Below are 18,080 nucleotides of genomic sequence, written 5' to 3' on the forward strand. Positions count from 1 at the left end.
AGAATGCAAGAAAGCAGTAATTGTGAGGAAAATAGATACTTCACAGACTAAAGGATGAGAAGCTGAAGTATCACACAATGTGCAAGATGTATACCTCACATATGCTACATCCTTGAAAGACAACTATTTTGTTCTTACATCGCAGGATCAGTCAGGTTGCAAGGGACCTGAGGAGGTCTCTAGTCTAATCTCCTGCTCAAAGCAAGGATAGCTATGAGGTCAGACCAGATTACTCATCTCCCCCTGATGATCCTGAAAAAACAAGGTTTTATTCTGCTATAATGCTTTCAGAGACACATGAGACAACTCAAGACCTCTGACTCAAATGACATCCAGCAGAAACGGGATGAGACCATTAGTCTGAATCAAGACAATCAGCCTCTTGCAAAGGCTGCCCCAGTTTACAGTTTGGGATAATAAAAGCACAGAACAGTTAAACAACTTCCAAGATTGCCAGAAATAAGCCTGTAGCAGACTTCTAGTCTGGCACAAACTAGGATACATAGTAACAAGTCAGCACGGAGTCACTGTCCGAGTTCACTCAGGCTAATTAAATCCCACTTTACAGTTTAAATTAACAGGCAACCTTTTATTGCCAAACCTTTCAAAACTGTGGGTTCACACACATAATGGGAATTTCTTGTGTTACACCCAGCTTCAGGCTGACAGTGCTATCCCGTGTCCACCCTGTACAAGAGAAAGGGGAGAGAAGGTTTCTAAAGAGAGAAAACTACTAGAAGTCACTTCAACTGATCTCTTTTCTTAGTCCTTTGAAAATTAATCAGAGATAAAAATGCTTAAATCATTCCTTCTAGTTCACAGCATAAAGTCCTAGCAACGAGGGCAAGGAAAGAAATGTTTCTAAAGTGAAAAATATCATTATACTCTATGTGCTACAGTATTCTGTACTTCATTAGAGAAAAGCATCTTTGCTCCTGTTAAAATGCAGCTGCCTTCTCCTCTGCTACTTGTCAGTCTAATACTAAACACACAGAGCACTTCTTTTTGTGTGTCCCTGATAGGCATACTTATAAGATAATCACTTGATGTTTCCACTGGCTGTTAGTTGTGGTTCAGAGGGTCTAGCTGGGTATAAAACCTACAGCTACTGAGACTTCTTGTGCACCAGAAAAACAAAGGATCAAACTGCAAGTCTGCTGGTTTCATGGCTGCTATTTGAAGTAATAAAATCTTTACATGGAGCTAATTAAAAAAAATATATTCAAACTGAAACCCTAAAGCCATTCCAAGGAGTGTTTGATCAGTTCATCTCTTTCATTTCCACCTAATGGCTACACAATCAAAAGAAAAGTGGAAGGGAAACACATGGCCCTGAAGACGCACAGAGCTGGATTGTGTTCAAAGTGTTTGCTGCTCCTGCAGGTAGGAGAACGGCATGCTCCAACTAGGACTCCGCTCCAATGTTTGTTTCCATCCTTGAAAAGCAGGTTGGCAGCAGCTCACTCAGTCACACAAGGCAGCAACACACATATAAGCACACGCACACACTTTGAAGTTCAGACGCAAGTCCGCTGGTACCAGCTCTTCTAATGCATTCTTCAGAAGGACAAGACAGTTGATCATCCATTTACAGTAAATAACATGTCAGGTCACTGGTCATTTATAATCACAATCACCTTTACTCTGCATTAAAGCCATAGTTAACAGGTAATGTTTAACTAAGGTCTTAAAATTGGTTTAAGCTGCTTTCTTACGCAAGCAACTGTAGTTGCCTCTCATCCAGTTCCTCCTTTCCTGCCTCTAGAAAGGTTGCAGGAAAAGACAATGCCATGCGGGCACCTAATGTAGCAGATCAAATTTTTGCCAAAACACAAGGAATCTGGAAAGCAAGTGCGCACCCAACAAGGCATAGCTCCTGCCAGTTTAGTTCTCGTTAAGCCCATGCTTTAAAGCAGCACCTCCCAACAGTATTGCATTGAGATAACCCATACTGAAAAGAGTACTCCTCTTAGACGCAAGTAATCAACTTTGTGAGAGAATATAGCCTGGAAGTCTAGACTAACTTTTATATCACAGAGAAACACCTTTAGGAGACAACAGTTACTTTTAGAGAAAAGCAGACTTCATGTGTTTGGAAGGGAGGCATTCTGTCGATAACACCACCTGTCTTTAAACCCTAATGGGATGGCCATTGACTACGGAGAAAAAAGGAAGGGAAGTTTTGACTTGGTAGTTGGAACAATAGGGTACATCTCACGCCACAGCTGCAGAAGAGCACTTTGGAAAAAGCGCATGTTATGTGCACACCTCTGGAGCACAGATCTACAAAGGAGCTAAGATATTCTTGAAGGGTAATTGCCTGAGAAGCGTTCTTCACCCAAAACCCTACAAGGAACTTCTGTTCTTATATGAAAGCTTGGAGAAAAACTACTGCTGCCAGGAAGCAAGCATGCTCTCTTAAATGCAACGTGTGGACCTCATAAGAGGTTACTAACAGGCCATAACTCTTCTGAAAGGCAAGAACAAAGCCCAGTTATGGCAAATATAGAAGCGCAGTACTGTAATCATTGCACAGGGATCTCATTAAGCAGTTTAAGTTCAAAGCACGAGGCTTGGAAAGGGTGCATGGAGTTCTCCATACTATTTTCTTACCGATCTCTAGCTCTGAAGCACATCAAGCGCAGCAGGAAGAGGCTAGAGTTGGATGCAAAAGCAGCAGGCACTGAGGTTGTTATCGGCAGGTTGATAACAAGATGTGCTGGGTAATCCATTGTCATATGGAGAGAAGAAACAGCTTAGCTATTTAGAACGCTAGACTTTTCTCTGGGCAGTTATTAAAAGAGCACACTACATATCTCCATCACAGGGAACATGCAACATGGTTTCAAAAAAATATCTGAATTTGGATACTGCTTATCTGCTACCTCTGAAAGTGATTTTGCAGTAAGCCATACACTCATTTCTCCCCCTAATGTGTTCGTTGGGGATGTCCAGCTGCTAATGCTTCAAGTGGACTGACTTTTGTGTCCAAGATTACTAAGAAGCCTATCTTCAGAGTGAAGCACGTTGAAACAACATGCAGAAGCTCAGAGACTCCCCAGGTCTGAAGGAAACCTAGGCCTGAACAAGAGCTCTGATCAAGAGCTATTATGTCTACCCTACTGAAGGTGCACCAGATGTCAAAATGCAAAGATGAAGGTGCAAAAGCTATGTGAACTTTCATTGACATCTGAAGACCTGTGCTTACATGTCTGCTTTTCTCAGGATGTCTCTTCTGCAAGTCAATTTGTTATGATTCTCAGCACTGCAAAGGATCCAGGATGAGTTTCAAGTACTGCTTCTAAGCCAGACAGACATTTAAGTGGAAGGATACATTCAGAGAGCTTTAACAAGTCTCAATTCCAAAGACACTGAATGCTGATGACATGCACTATCATCCTGAATCTGAGATCACGGCAGAAGGGTTTGTCAAGTCTGCTCAGGTCTATGATAAGGCAAGGGCACTTAAAGCAAAGAAGGGAAACAAAAAGCATAGCTCTTTCCCAAGCATTTCTAAAATTGTCCCTTAAATCAGCACCCAGACAAAGGAACAAAACCACTTTCAGGAGAACAAGGGGTTTTACAAGAGGGACAATTACAGGAAGGAGAAAGGAAAGGATGAACTATTCAACACATACTTATCTAAGTCAGAAAGGACTTCATCCAGCAAGTCTAGCCTGAAACTGATCCTTAAAACAGCTCCCAGGACTTCATAAGCTCAGACAACTACCCTGTCAGTAATGCTCAGCGTTATGTCAAATCAACAGTTCCTTGATAAAGCAGAGTGGGTACTGGGAGAAGCACATGAGGGTCATCTCTACCGTTACCGGAAATAGAGTAAGCAAGCAACAATTTTCTCTGTAGATCTGCAAACCAACTCACAACAGTGCCAAGACACTCCCTGTGTCTTCAGCAAAGAGCCTTCCCAAAAGCAACATCCCCAGACGTGAAACCATCATTGGTACCTACTGCCCCTTGGTGCTGAGAATCATAAAAGTTGTCTTGTTGCAAAGCGCTATTGCCACTATGGCAGGCATAACAATGAATGCTGCAGTGCTGTTCAAGCAATAATCTAGCCTAGGATCCCCCTCAAAATCAGCCACGAGGGCATGGTTTGCCCCCTCATCGTTTGCAGGTTTTTTCTTTTAGTGCATGTTGGAATTATCTTTTGTTCAGCCCCAGCTACCCCTGCTGGTAACAGCATTCAGAAGCTGGCCCTGATAACACAGCCCTTCTGTGTAGCAGTTCCATGCTGAAGTAGTGAGACACAAGGACACTCACATTCAGTAACACTGATTTCTCCCAGTGCTGGTAGTATAAACGAGGACAACGGCCTGGCCACGGCTGGCCTAAGACCGTGCACACAGCAACTTAGATCATTCTGTGTTTTTGCTCAGGCTTAGGAGAGACCTCACCTTTCTGAAGGATCCATAAGCTGTTAGAGGCACTACCATAAACTTCAAATGCAAAACTCTGAAAAAGGAAAGATGCCAGAGGGGGAAGAGATCTGAACAACAAACATAGAAAAAAAAACCACCAGCCACCTTATTAAAGCTTTTCTTCTTCCTCTGCTTAGCAAGGAGAATGCTTAATTAAGTCATCCTTCAAGCCTTCTCCCACTAGCTCTAGCAATACTTAGCATAAAGCAGATACTTAACAGAATTTTCTTCACAACACAGGACATCTCTGTGGTATGATAATTTGCATCTTCTAAAGAAGAAGTGAAATTGCTGGGTTCTGTGTTGTTCAGCTTTACACAGTGGGTAGGGACAGTACCAGCAGGAGGCACATTTTAGATCTTCGTCTCAGCAATAAGGGAAAGCAAGAGGGGAAGCAGCAAGTTGCTGTTTACTCAAAGTCTGGAGCTTTCCCAAGTCAGGAGTTTTGACTGTGTTATGCGCATACTTCTCAGCTTATTTGCAAGTCTCTTTTAGCTTATTAGGTCAGTTTAACTGGCAACTACTGCTGGTTTTAAGCCCAATTATACTCACTTCTACCTGGCGACACAGCCCCAGTTCTGCAGCCAACTCTCACCAAATAATGGCTTCAAAATTGCTAGGCCCTGCTATTCGGAGCAATCTCAAGTTTGACCTCGGAGTCATAGTTTCCTGCCATAATTTCAATATTGTCTGTTTTCGCTGGAACACTTCCCTGTACACTCTGAACTGCTGAGACCACTTCTCCTGTGTACTGGAACTGAGATGCACACTAGAGCCAAGTTTTCAATTTGTAGCGGGGGACACTACACTTAAAAAGACTCATCTTTCTGAAATTAAACTATCACCAAGGACCCTCCACTAGAATCCAGACATTTCTAAGGAATTTGTCTACTCTCTTCATGATTAAATTCTCTCTTGCTCATGAAAGACTACAGTAATGATAAGAAATTTCTAATTTCTTTTTTTTTTCTTTCTTTTTTTTTTTTTTAATACAGGGTTTAAAAGTCTTTCACCAAAAAGCTGTGCTCTTTAGTGGAACAGAAAGCTCCAGTAAGCCTCTGTCCATCCACAGTTTGCAGTTTAGGGGCCAAAAAGGAGCTTTCAGCTATGCACATACCAGGTAACCTGCCCTGACACATGACACACCACACAGGTGTATAGGGGCAGGCAAACAACCCAAACCCACGGAGGGATGTGCATGAGACCCAAGCCATTGTATTTGCAAGGAACGGCAGAGGGACAGATTTAAGATTGTAAGCGTTCTCACTTCTATTTCTACCCCTGAATATTTACTGAATTCCTCTAGGAAGCATCAGAACAAGCAACCTCAAATTTCAGCAGGCTAAGATTTATTCTGACCCAGAACTCCACTAAAAAGGAAGAAAGTGTATTCCACTAAAAAGGAAGAAAGAGTACCCTGAGCATGATGCTGCTTGTGGCAATTACAGGAACTGGACTCTACAGTGAGAGGGATGCAGAAATACTAGGCAAGATGAGTATGTTCAAGTGCGTCTGGTTTTAAGTGTCATTATGGAAAAGGCAACACAGCCCCAGACTATTTAGTACAGAGGAAAAAAAACACCATTTGCTCCTGTAATAAAACAAGCACTGCAAAATTCACCAAAACATATCAAACCTACCTGGGTCAGAGCTCTGAATCAGAGGGATATAGTAGTGTCTCACAAGAGAGAAAGAGTCAAGGCTACAACTCTAAGTCATTTAGCTGGCAAACTGGACAACTGGTCAGCTCAATGTTTAGCAAGTACCTACCAGCTGGTGAACAGGAAAGTTTTCTGTAACTTTTGTGATTCCACTGGCTCGTGCAGCTACAGGCAAAGTTTACAGGCCACCTAATCACTAACTACTTAAGACAGAAAGGATGAAACAGGCCTGTCCGACTGACCAAGTACGGCTCATGCCCTAAGCTGAACTTGTACAAAGTTGTCAAAAAAACACAAAAGAATGTTCTGCCTCATTTCTGACTAATTAGCAATGCTTTGATACAGAGCAGGAGTTTCAGCTGGAACTGCTTTGTTCCTCTCTGAATATGTACTGCAGTTTTAGGCAAGACACTGCAGCAAACCATCCTCCAGCTAGCACAAGGCCCTGCCCGCCCTTCAAGAACCTCCTCTAGTAAGAGAGATTTTTCTTATGATGAATTAACAGCAGCAGTAAGCACTATAGTTTGTCATAACGGAGTCAGTGATTGATATTTGTCTGGAAGACTTATTTAAATTCTGTAAGGTAGCCTCTGCCAACAGACACACCTCAAATGCTCTAACAAGAGATAAAACTATGTAAAACCACCACCAAGAAGGTATTGTTCTCCCCCTAGCCAAGAGGGTTCCATAGAGCAAAAATTAACATGGGAAGCCAACATTTTTAGCATAAGATTTTAGCTGTTAATTAAGAGACATTCCTTGACATCATAGTGATGACAAGACTCAGTGCTCCCACCATGCTTTGTTAGACCCTGCTTTCTGTTCTAGCAGGTCTTTCTCATGACCCAGGAGACGATCAGGTTCATTCAAAGTTCTGTCACGAAGGAGGGCCAGCTGATGCAGATTGGCACAGGCTCCCCAGTTCAGGCACTGCTAAGTGCTACAGTTAGAAATGTGAGATGCAAGTCATATAGGCTTTCAAATTGCAACTCTCTGAAATTCAGCAAACAGACTCAGAGCCTCCTTGCCAAGTGCAGAGCTATGGACTTCCTGCATACCTCTGGCAAGACCACACGTCAGTCATAAAACCCCCTTTCATAGCTGCTTGCCTGGGGATAGGTACCCTTTAATAGATCTGGCCAGTCTCCTCACGAACCTGGAGTAGAAGAATTTGTGTTCTTAAGCAGTTTAACAATATATTCAGCTGAGAGCAGGGGCCTGGGGGAGACAGGAGGGGTAAGAACTACAGCAAGGACGCACATTCAGTCAGAAGCGGGATGTGCTGCTTTATGAAGCAGCCATTCAATCAAACCTCTTCCTCAAATACTAGTTTAGCTTCATCGCAACCACAGACAAGAGAATCTAGAAAGAGCCAACCTTAGAATGCCATGGCTGCACCCTGCATTCTCACTACGCACGACAGAAAAGCTGCTAATACTCATTTTCAGCAAAATATTGCTGTGTTGTATGAGACAGCATGGCAGCAAATCCTGAAGGCCCTGTGCTAGTGATGCTTTCCGACAGAAGGCTGCTGTCATTTTCCACAACCCTTTCCCTAGGGCTTACCCTGAGGCAAGAGACCAGCGAAGATTTCCACTCCCCTTCACCCTCCCTTCCCAAGGTTTTGACAAAAAAAGAATGATCAAAGAGCCTTTGTGCATTTATAAACCCTGTCAATTTTGCCAGAAGATTTAAGACTTTAGAGAGACCAAAACATCTATTTGAAATTTTCTATACAAACAGGCTTTTTAATATTTCAAAAAAAAAAAAAGAAATAAAATATTTAGATTTTTCTGAAGTGAAGCATTCCAGCAGCTCAAGACAGGACTGCTGGAAGGGAGGAGGAAATCCAATTCTAAGTTTGACAGGAACAATTTTTTGTTTCTTTTAATTGGCAGAGAAAAAAGACTACACAGCTATTTCTCCCCCCGGCTCTGAGAGGCAATAACTAGGATAAGCAGCACAGGAAAACAACAAAACCAAACTTACTCAAGTGCTGCCAGTCTCAGGTTCCTGTCCCATGCCAGCTTGCTTGGCAGGAAAGATTCTCCAAGCAGACAGCATAGTAGCCTTTCATCCTACCTTCCTGCCCCTTGCCCTCCACACGCTCCCTTTAAGTTACATTTTGCCTCCAAAATCCTCCTGTGCAGGAAAGAAACAGGTTCCCCACCTGAAAACACTGTCTAGGCAAGCTATCAGAGGTCTGGGGAGACCTCAGCCTTTTTCATGACTTGATTACCTTTATTTCTGCTCATACAGGAGAAGAGTCGAGAGGGGCAAACATTCGACAGCACATTTCTTTCTCCTTATCCACGTAGTCCTTGTAACAGCTGCAAAGTAAAGCACACCACGGCGTCATGGGCTGTGGACTGTCCACTCGACAATCAGTGCCGCAATCAGAAAGTTTTTCTTTTTGCTGTTAAATAAAGTAGTTTAATCTAAGAGCATAGTGCTAGCAAAGGCATAGGTGCTCCAAGCCCTTGCTTCTGCCATGCCAGGGTATGAGAACTGGCAATGTTGTGCCTCATCACCAGATCCTGGGTTTCTGCTCTGCTGGTGACTATGAGCCAATTAGATCATTTGATTTTTGCCATTCAGATGCCTTCTAAGCTAGTTTTGCAAGTGTATGATGCAAAGGAACCCCCCACCTCTATCCTGTAGTCTAGTTTGGTGTCTCCTACACTTCTGCCGTTCCTTGTGCAAGAAACTACTGCAGGGCCTGGAAGGACACATCCTCCAAGTACCCTAATCCTTGGTAAGCTACAGGTAAAAGCTATCTACCATTGGTCTCTCAAATCTGGGCAGAGGATGGGTAGGGGACTGCACGGACATGTGTCCAGAATATGTGCATCCCATGGCAAATGCTTCCTTCTCCATTCTCACTTCCCTGCCGGGGTCAAATTTGCATGGCAAAAGCTAAGCAGACTGCTCCATTTTAACTACTGCTGCTCAAAGCAGCAGTGCCATAGGGTGCCGGGAGGGAGCACAGCGTCTTCCACGTCCCCACCTCACCAGGAGGTAGGCCTCACTGGGGAAGATTCCCTGACCCAGTGGGTGACTCAATTTAGGCACCACCCAAGGGATAAATGATTGCACATATAGGCAGCTTTACTGCCCCTGCTACCGTATAAGGTCAACAGAAAGTTTCTATTGCCACATATCAGAAGCACACTGCAGCAGAAGCATGACGTTAGCCCCCTTCCACCAGCTCTTCTGCATCCAGAACTTATAAAGTGTTTCATTCAAAGACATCTCAGAGCAGCAAGTCTCCTCTGCTAAGTCTTGCAGACAGACATTGCATGTCTGTCCATTCCAAGTAGACCAGGAATGCCTACCTGGCCTCCAAGTGGCATAAATTTGGCATTGAAAACATCATCTACCAAAGCTGGAAGCCCAAGAGCTACTCATTTAAAGGCAGAGAGTCATGCTGGATGTCAGAACAACCACATTTTATTCTGGATTTGATAAGCTGCCTGTCTTCTGATAAGGCCACCAGCCACTTCAAGACCTACGATACTACAGAACAAGACCACGTCAGCTGGTACGAGATGCGTAGCCCAGGATTTGCCTCCTTCTCTCTGGTGGAAGTGAATTTGGCTAAAAACTTTCTTCAGTTTTTAAATTGATGTTTTTCAAAGTTCTGTTTCAGATAGCAGAAGCAAACTATTAACACACAGTATTCCTTTTTGCAAAGCATAAACGTTCTCAGTAAGAAGTGGAAAGACTTTAAGAACAAGATTTTGATTCACGCTCCATTTTTGAAGCATTTGCCAGATCACATTAAGGGTTTTCACAGGCAGTGCAGTTTGTCAACGTTACAGGGATCTAGACTGAGGTGTGGCACGACTAACAACATCCAATAACATCACCTTCAACTATGTTATGCTAATTTTACCCTTTGTCGTAGTAAAAAGCAAAAAAAAAAAAAAACACACACTAATTTTAACTGGCACTGAAGCAGAAACTCCAAGATGACAGCAGCTTAACGTGTACGCAGGTTCTGCAACGTGCGTTAGTTGTTTGTGCTGCCGTCTCCAGAGTGAGTGCTGACAAGCCTGTGCACTGTTTCCCTAAAGTCAGAATGCCTCATTGCTTCCTGGCAGAACAAGCCCAACCTTATCAGAAAGATTTTTCTTCTACCAGTTGTGTTACCTTAGACTCATTCCAAATGCATCGTGAGGCTCCTAGAATCAGTATTTCTAGCACCGATGAGTTCTCGACACCATCCATGTACCACACCACCAAGAGGAGCTTCCCACTCATTCAGAACAATCTTAAAATTACTCATGCTCACTTAGCAATTCAGTAGCTATGCACCCAGAGACAGACCAGGATGAACCTAAGTCGTGCATTTCAGATTTCCAGACCAGCAACTAATACTGTCTTCAAGTTCTTCATACTTCTGAGGTCACAGGAAAAGTCTGAAGACTTGATGTTGTCACAGACTATTAAAGGAGATTTCGATATGTAGGACACAGATGTCCTTTTACCAAAACGTTACCTGACAGAGACTAAGCCCACAGTGAGACTGGCTTTACCAACTGTGCCAGCTAGTCTAACAAGAGTTTTTACTACTCCCTACAAGTCATGCTGCACTGCTAGGCCTCTGCAGCAAAAGAAAGCGATTCTTATTCAAGGGCTGTTGTGTGATCTCTGAAGCTGAGGACTTCACTGCACTCTGCATCTGTCAGCAGTGCCAGAAGTACAGCACACATTTTCGGGAACTAGCTAGTGCTTTTGCTGATTTCAAAGAAAAAAATGAGGACGGAGATTAGCGTTAGTCATGTTTTGGTGGGACTAAGACGTGACTAAGGCTGGCAGGATTGTGCGGTACTCAGCCTGTGGGCAAAGAGAAAGTTTGCCTTCAGGATTGCTCATTTACTGCCTCCAAGACAGCAAGAAATTCACTTTTAAGACCTTCCTGCAGATTAACATTAGTATTTGTAGCATTGTACAACGATGAAGCACTTGCAGTGCAGAACAACTGCTGTAATCCACCAGCGTCTTCAAGGAAGTGGAAGCCATGCTTATTATTCCAGCATATTATTATAACAAGCTCTAACCTACAGTATTTCATTGGTTTCAAGGCATTTCAGCAGCCCCGCTCTTACTGTCATCAGCCCGACCCACCTACTCACATGAAGTATAACACTGATATCCCCACAGAGAACCTCTACGGAAAGTGTGGATACTCTCAGCTTCTTGCCTATTGCCTGTAACCAGTGTGACCGCAGAACATTTGAAACAATTTTCTCCACGCTAAAAAGACCTTCTGCATTTTCCCCAGTCCCTTACCAGCTCCAATAGTTATTTAACAAACACTAAAGTATTTTTGAGGGGGTGTTTCCAGACTGTCTAAACACTCCTTCCACAGCAATGGGAAGGAGTTCTCTCACCTTGCCAACTTCTTCAGCTCATTGTTAATATCGTGGTTAAATGGCTGTATATGCTGAGCTCTGATCAGGAAATCCCGGGCTTTTTCATATTCTGTCATGCAGAGACAAGCCTGCCATTGAAAAAAGACAGATACATTGAAGGATGAATATAGACCCGCTACCATTCTTCAGGATTGAAACATGTACAACCACAAACATTTCTGAGGCAGATCCAGGTAGTTAAGGAATCCCCTAAGAAAAGGGCTGTACGATAGATTTACAGAAAGCCAGATTTTCCAGCAGGTCAAATGCAGACAAACCACTCTGCCTGCTGTAGGAGATTAGAGTCCTGGCCCCGAATTTAGTGGTTCTCTTCAGTTTATTCTAGGTACTCCCCACAGTCAGTCAGACTGTGGCATTGCTTGATGCATCTACCAGAGGAACTATTTTTGCCCACCTGGCCACATCTGAACAGCGCTTTGGCATTTCTTTGGTCAATCTCCAAAGCCTTTTCCCCATACGTCAGAGCTCGGGCAGGACGCTCCAGTTTCAGGTAAGCGAGAGAGAGATTCAGGAGCACCAGCAACTTAGAAGCATCAATCTGACGCTGCTCTGCCTCACTGGAAGGGCTGCGACCTAGGATGGAGTGTGCCTGAGCAAACATGGAAACATCACCAATACATGATGGGTTTGTTACGGAAAGTAAGAAATCCATCTGATCAGCCAGCTACATCCATGTTTCTATTTACCTAGGTCAGTTAAAAATATCATAACTCTAAAAATACTGCATGGCATTATCAGCATGACTATCCAGCTCAGCCATAAGATTTTGTATCTTTCTAAAGGTTCAATACAGCTTTAGGCACTAATCAAGGAACTCGAAAGCAAGAGAGGGAAAAATTACACGCAGGAACCAGATTTTAAGGGTAAAGATGTTAAATGAAATCAAATTAGAGAAGGACAACTTAAAATATTATTTTTAGAAAGAAACAGCAAGAGAAAGCAACCTTAGATGGAGGGCAGAAAAATCTCACCAGTTTCCAGTTTGGGAAACAATAGAATATTTTCTCTCCTGGGAGGCCAAAAATAAAGTGAAAGTGCCCAGGTGACTAGACACCTCTGTTTCCAGAGCATGAGGACCCTAAATTACTTCTGAAAACATTTAATCCAGAATGCCATTGTAATACAAGACCACACTGCATTATACCCTCTCTTAGTAAAAGCTGACCTGAAAGACCCCAGTTTAGCAGCAAGAGCAATAAAGCAAACTGCTCAGAGCTCATAAAGACACCAAGATATACGCTTCTGTCACAGCTGTAGTTCACAGAGTGCAAAGCTTAAGAAAAAGGGTTCGACATATTTCTGCCATCCCTTCTCCTTCAATGGCATTCAATTACCATTGCTGCTCACACAAAAGCAGGTGTTCAAGATCTGTTCTTAAATAACAAACTATACCTGGAAAATATAATTAAACTATTTGTTCTCTAAATCACACTTGTTATGGCGCGTTAGCACGTAACAATCATTACTTCCACAGCCCACAGATGGAAAAAACATCTTTCTAGTGTCATACCCTTTTGTATCTGTCCTTGGCATCCATGAAATGCTGCTGACGGTAGAGATAATTGCCAAACTCTCTCTCTGTGTCTGCCACTTTCAACACCTTCTCTAGCGGAAACACACCCTGCTGCTCCTGTACAAAGGAAATACCCGAATGTCAACTCAAGCAAAAGAAAACAAGCAGAGATCACGGACAGAAAAGTCCTTCGCAGGCCCCTTCTATGCACAGGGCAGGAGTCAGACCGTTGTCAAAGCCCCTGTATTGTCCAGCCAGGCCACCGTCACGTGGCACTTTGCATCTCCGGGCTGCCACACACCACTACTCTTCTTGGGATGACAACTCCTGATGAGCAGCACTACAAAACCAGTCAGAGAGCTCATCAGGACCAAAGGGACTCTAGGGGGAAAAAAAGCAGGAATTTGTCCTTAAATCCGGCCCTGCTCTGTCATCTGCTTAGCACACAGCAAACACCCAAACTGCATTCCTGACATGAAAGGTGAAGATGCCTGAAAGGCTATACTGCCCTAATCGCTTGTGAGTCACCCGAGGTGGCTGTGCATTCCTGCCTCATGCTGGTTCTGGGGCCAGACACCAAGTAACACACCAACCAAGAAAACTGAGGGACAGGTTTTCTTCTAGGTTTGTGAGTTTGAACCAGCTCCGAGTAGGTGCAGCTAGCAAAAAAAGGGCAACCAACTGGGAAGAAAGGGTGGAAGATCTTCCCCATGCAACGACATAGCAGTTTGCTCTCACGGCACGTGTGGAAAGAGGGGCCTCTGCAACAGCAGTGGGGGAATAAAGAGGGCCTCCCTCCACCAGCATTGCTGCCTGCGTCCCAATCACTGACCCACAACCACAGCCCAAAGCTTTCTACGAGAAAAGGGGGAACTAACAATAGCACTGCAACTCATCAGGGAGGAAAGCAAACGGTGAAGGAGCACTTGGGACAGCAGCCAAGAAGTAAAGACAAAGATTGGGGGGGGGGGGCAGGAGGGAAAGAGAGGAGGGGCACACTTTGATTCAGCAGACTAACAGGATTTTTTTCTTTTTAACAGACAGCTAGTTACTGATCCTGCCACTTCACAGAACTTCTGGAAGCTGGTGCCCTCTAGTGAAATCAAGAGGTTTCTTGGAAAATTAAAATAAATGGAAGTTGTTCCACTGATTCCATCACACTGTAGTAAGCAAAAGTTCAGTAGCACCAAGCTTCTCCCTCTACACTAGTTTGCAAAGAAAGCAAGGTGTGTGGGGACAGCAACAAAGAGCATACGTCTGTATCAGAGCAGGAGTGAGGCTAGTACCCCAGGGTCATGATACCTGCATTAACCTAAACAAACATGTTTACCATATGATCCTATATCACAGAATCACAGAATCGTTTAGGTTGGAAGGGACCTCTGGAGATCATCTCGTCCCACCTCCCTGCTCAAGCAGGGACCTCTAGAGCATAGTGCCCAGGATCACATCCAGACGGGTTTTGAATATCTCCAGCAAAGGAGACTCCACTACCTCTCTGGGCAACCTCTTCCAGTGCTCTGTCACCCTCCCAGTCAAGAAGTTTTTTCTCAGGTTCAGGTGGAACTTCCTGTGGTTCAGTTTGTGCCCATTGCCTCTTGTCCTGTTGCTGGGCACCACGGAGAAGAGGCTGGCCTCATCCTCTTGACACTCCCCCTTCAGATACTTGTACACATCCTATATCCACAGCAACCAAAGGGAACAAAGGCCAAAGTTTTAGCCTCCAGATTTACGTCTCAAACCTTATCAAGGCAACTCACAGCAGTCAAAGCAAAGAATCTGTCGGATTCAGCTGAGTCTAGGAAGTCCAGCACCTCCACTTCGAACAGGACAGTGGCATTCAGGGGAATCAGAGGCGGACAGCCTAGTTTCCCATAGGCATAATTCGGCATGAAGACAAACCTTGCCATCTCTCCCTTCTTCATTGTGAGCAGGCCAATTTCCAGCCCCCCTAGTGTAATGTCTGCCACAACAAGAAATGGAAGGTCATGAGAATCACGAAAGCAGAACCCTCCCCTGCGAGCTCTGAATAACAATTTCTCTTAAAGCCTAGAGAAAAAGCCTTGGTAGTCCACAGCTCAGCAACTGCAAAAGTCAATTCCCCACCACGAGGATAACTTGTGCCCACATACAGCTGCTCCTGATGTTTGGACTAACAAGGCAATCGGCCATGGGAACAAGCAAACAAGCTAGCAGTACACATCAACTTCTCCTCTCAGGTGATTTAAAAACTTTTAAGATAGTATTGGTTTCAGGACAGGTGTTAAGCGCCCAGCAAGAGCACTCACAGCACAGAACCTGCTGTTCACTCCCACAGTCAGGGGAGGCACAGGGCAAGCTGTTCCAGACTGAATGCCACCCACATGGAGCTTTATTGTTCTAATAGCAAGCTTTAAAGGTTTCAGGTAATCTAAAGGCACTCAATAGAGTCTAAATTAACGTCTTAAAGGGCAGGTCTTTAAACCCCTGCAAGTCTCAAGATAAACTTTTCAGCTCAAATTTACCTTTTCCAAGTTTCATCAGTCGAGGAAGCTTCCTGTAGCAGTTTGTGCAGAAGGGCTCCTCTGCATATTCCAGGTACCCAGAGTACTTCACTGCACATCCCACAACGAGCAGCAGGGAGATGACAAAGCAACAGTTTGACTTAGTGATCAGTAACAATATCAGCAGCAACACACTGGGAGTTGCTTTTGCAATGCCAACCACCCTTTTACCCTGCTTTTCTTTTCACTTGAGCTGTAGAACAGCAGAGGGAACACAAACCACCTTGTCACTATACCAAACATCTGATCACAGCCAAGTGGTGTTGGCTGTATTTTAACACTGGCATCAGATAAAATAGCCGTTTCACAGCCTTAATTCCTATCTGATCAAGAGTTGTGATTTCGTTAAGAACTGGTGAGAGTTTTGTGAAGGAAGAGAATGGAAACTTTGGCCAAACAAATTAAAATACCCCAGTTATCTGCAGAAAGATGCAACAAAGCCCTTTCCCACCAAAAGCTTGAGCCCTGGAAAGAGGAGCAAAGGGGAAGTGTATCCTGCAGTTTTGCTGCTCTCCAGAGAGCTCTATGGGCAGCTCCAGTTCTTATTCAGATCAGAAAACCCTCTACAACTGGCCCCTCATGACATGACTAAAGCCCTGAACGGGAACCACTTTCAGCTTCAGACCGCTTCTACCTACTGTGGACACAGGTGGGACCTAGAAATCTTGCTTTTCTCAAGGTCAAGCTGTCCCTTCATTTAATCTGTCAGCCACAAGAAGTTAAACAGACTATCCCGAGTGCTACAACACTGATAAGAGGGAGCAGACAGTCTCTGAAGCAGCAAGATATACTACTGTATAAGCACTTTAATTCTTGTTCTGATACCAATGCTAGAGTCCTATGAAGCACTCAAATTTGTCAGCCCACAAACACCACCACTCTGGAGGCTTAGGATATCTTTTAAAACAGGTTCTGTCCTCACGTCTCCCAACATGCAATTCGTGGCTAGCCATACAGATAAAAGCAGAGACCTTGCACTAAGACGTAAAGGACACACACAAGCATGAGACCCTGACCGCAGCCTACAGCTTCCAAGGACTTTGTTTTTTCCTTAGTTCCCTTAACCGCACACTTAGATTTAACAATGGCCATTGGTAGAGGAAGTCGTTCAGGGGAGGGCCAGTCAAGTTGCAGTTGGAAGGCCTGCACAGACTAACCAGGACACAACGTCCTGACAGGGACGACACAGCAGGGGAGCTGTGCTGCGAGCTCACGTGGGGCTCACTGCGGGATTTTTGGCCAGCAGCGTGGAGCAGAGGACGCTCAGGCCCCAAGGGCACATCAGAGCTGAGCTACGCTCTGTAACACGGGCCCCGGCAGGATTGCTCCGAGGGTCCAGCAGCAGGGCTGCCCTTGAGCCTCTACCAGGAAAGGCCTGTCACGGGCTCTGGGCCCTGCAGCACCCGCACACAGGGGCTGCTGGCGCAGGCGCCTCAGCCCACCCGGCCTGGCCTGAGAGCACACACCGCAGAGCCCCGGGGCAGCACGGCCAGCACCGGCTGTACCTGCTACAGAGGCATCCGGGGGCACCAGCTCCCCGGCGCCGCGGCGCAACACCTCCTTGAGCACCCCTCCGTCGCCGCTGAGGTCCCGCAGGTGCCGGGCCTGCACCAGCCGCTGGAAGGGGGACAGAGGGGCAGCAGCAGCGGGGCCCGGGGTCTTCCCCACCGGGCCCTGTCCCGGACCAGCCATGCTCCCGCCCAGCCCTCCAGAAGCGGCCGGCTGGGACCGAGGGGCCGCCCGCCGCCCTCCCGCGCCCGCCGCCGCCCCGCCGCCGCGGCCCAGCATCACCCCCCGCGCCCGCCGCCGCCTCGCCCCGCCCCTCGGCTCGCCTCGCCCCGCCAACCAGCGAGCGCCGCACACTGCGGCCTCAGCCAATCAGGCTCCGAAGAGCGCCCCCTCCCAACAGGCCGCTTAAAAGCCACGAGCCGGCGTTTCTCCGGGAGAGGACATGCAGCTGCGCGGATGTTGTCCAATCAGCGCTGCAGACGTCACTGGTAATGGAGAGCCGGCCGTGCCGAAGCAGTGCACCCTGGGGGATGTAGTCCTCGCGCACAGCTCTTCTCTCCGGGGAGGTGCGGTGGGGAGGTGCGGTCCCGGCGGCGGCCGGTTGCTGAGGCCCGCGGGCTCCCTCCTGCTCCTCCTTCCCGTCCTCCAACCTGCCACAACCCCGTGCCCCTCTCCGGGCCTGCTGCGCCTGCGGCTGTGCTCCTGCCTCAGGCCCCTGCTCCCTGCTATTCCCCTGTAAGTGCCTCTGGGCCTCCTGGGGAAAGCAGCTTCTTCTGGGCTTTCTCCTTGCTTTTTTTCCCTCGTGAAAACCCGAACTGTCTTATTGGGAACGGCTGCTCGGGAGCCTCAACTTTGCTACCTTCCTGGGCACGAGCAGCAGCTCCGCGGGCCGCACCACAGCCCTGGGACCCAGGCGCGTTCTCTGCCTCGCTCTCTCTGAGCTAACGCATTGGATTTGAGTATCTCACACCTCCTAG

General features: G+C 45.9%; 1 protein-coding gene across 9 annotated transcripts in view; it reads right to left on the reverse strand.

Moving 5' to 3' along the window:
- FKBP6 (FKBP prolyl isomerase family member 6 (inactive)) overlaps positions 1–17,587 on the reverse strand; it is a 30,454-nt gene extending 12,867 nt beyond the window's left edge. For 2 of the 9 annotated variants that reach the window (XM_068910115.1, XM_009680193.2), the window contains exons 1-7: positions 17,100–17,356; positions 15,556–15,645; positions 14,812–15,014; positions 13,049–13,168; positions 11,933–12,127; positions 11,497–11,606; positions 8,340–8,430 (exon numbers count right to left, since the gene is read on the reverse strand). In XM_068910115.1, coding sequence (XP_068766216.1) covers positions 8,352–8,430; positions 11,497–11,606; positions 11,933–12,127; positions 13,049–13,168; positions 14,812–15,014; positions 15,556–15,645; positions 17,100–17,286 — 984 coding nt within the window. In that variant the 5' untranslated portion in view covers positions 17,287–17,356 and the 3' untranslated portion in view covers positions 8,340–8,351. Of the gene's footprint in view, positions 1–8,339; positions 8,431–11,496; positions 11,607–11,932; positions 12,128–13,048; positions 13,169–14,811; positions 15,015–15,555; positions 15,646–17,099; positions 17,357–17,426 lie in introns of those variants that run through there. The other 7 variants (XM_068910119.1, XM_068910118.1, XM_068910112.1 and 4 more) reach the window with 7 other exon arrangements.
- Positions 17,588–18,080: the final 493 nt, after the last annotated feature.

This window comes from Struthio camelus, chromosome 16 (assembly GCF_040807025.1).
Source record: "Struthio camelus isolate bStrCam1 chromosome 16, bStrCam1.hap1, whole genome shotgun sequence".
In the NCBI taxonomy this organism is placed as follows: domain Eukaryota; kingdom Metazoa; phylum Chordata; class Aves; order Struthioniformes; family Struthionidae; genus Struthio; species Struthio camelus.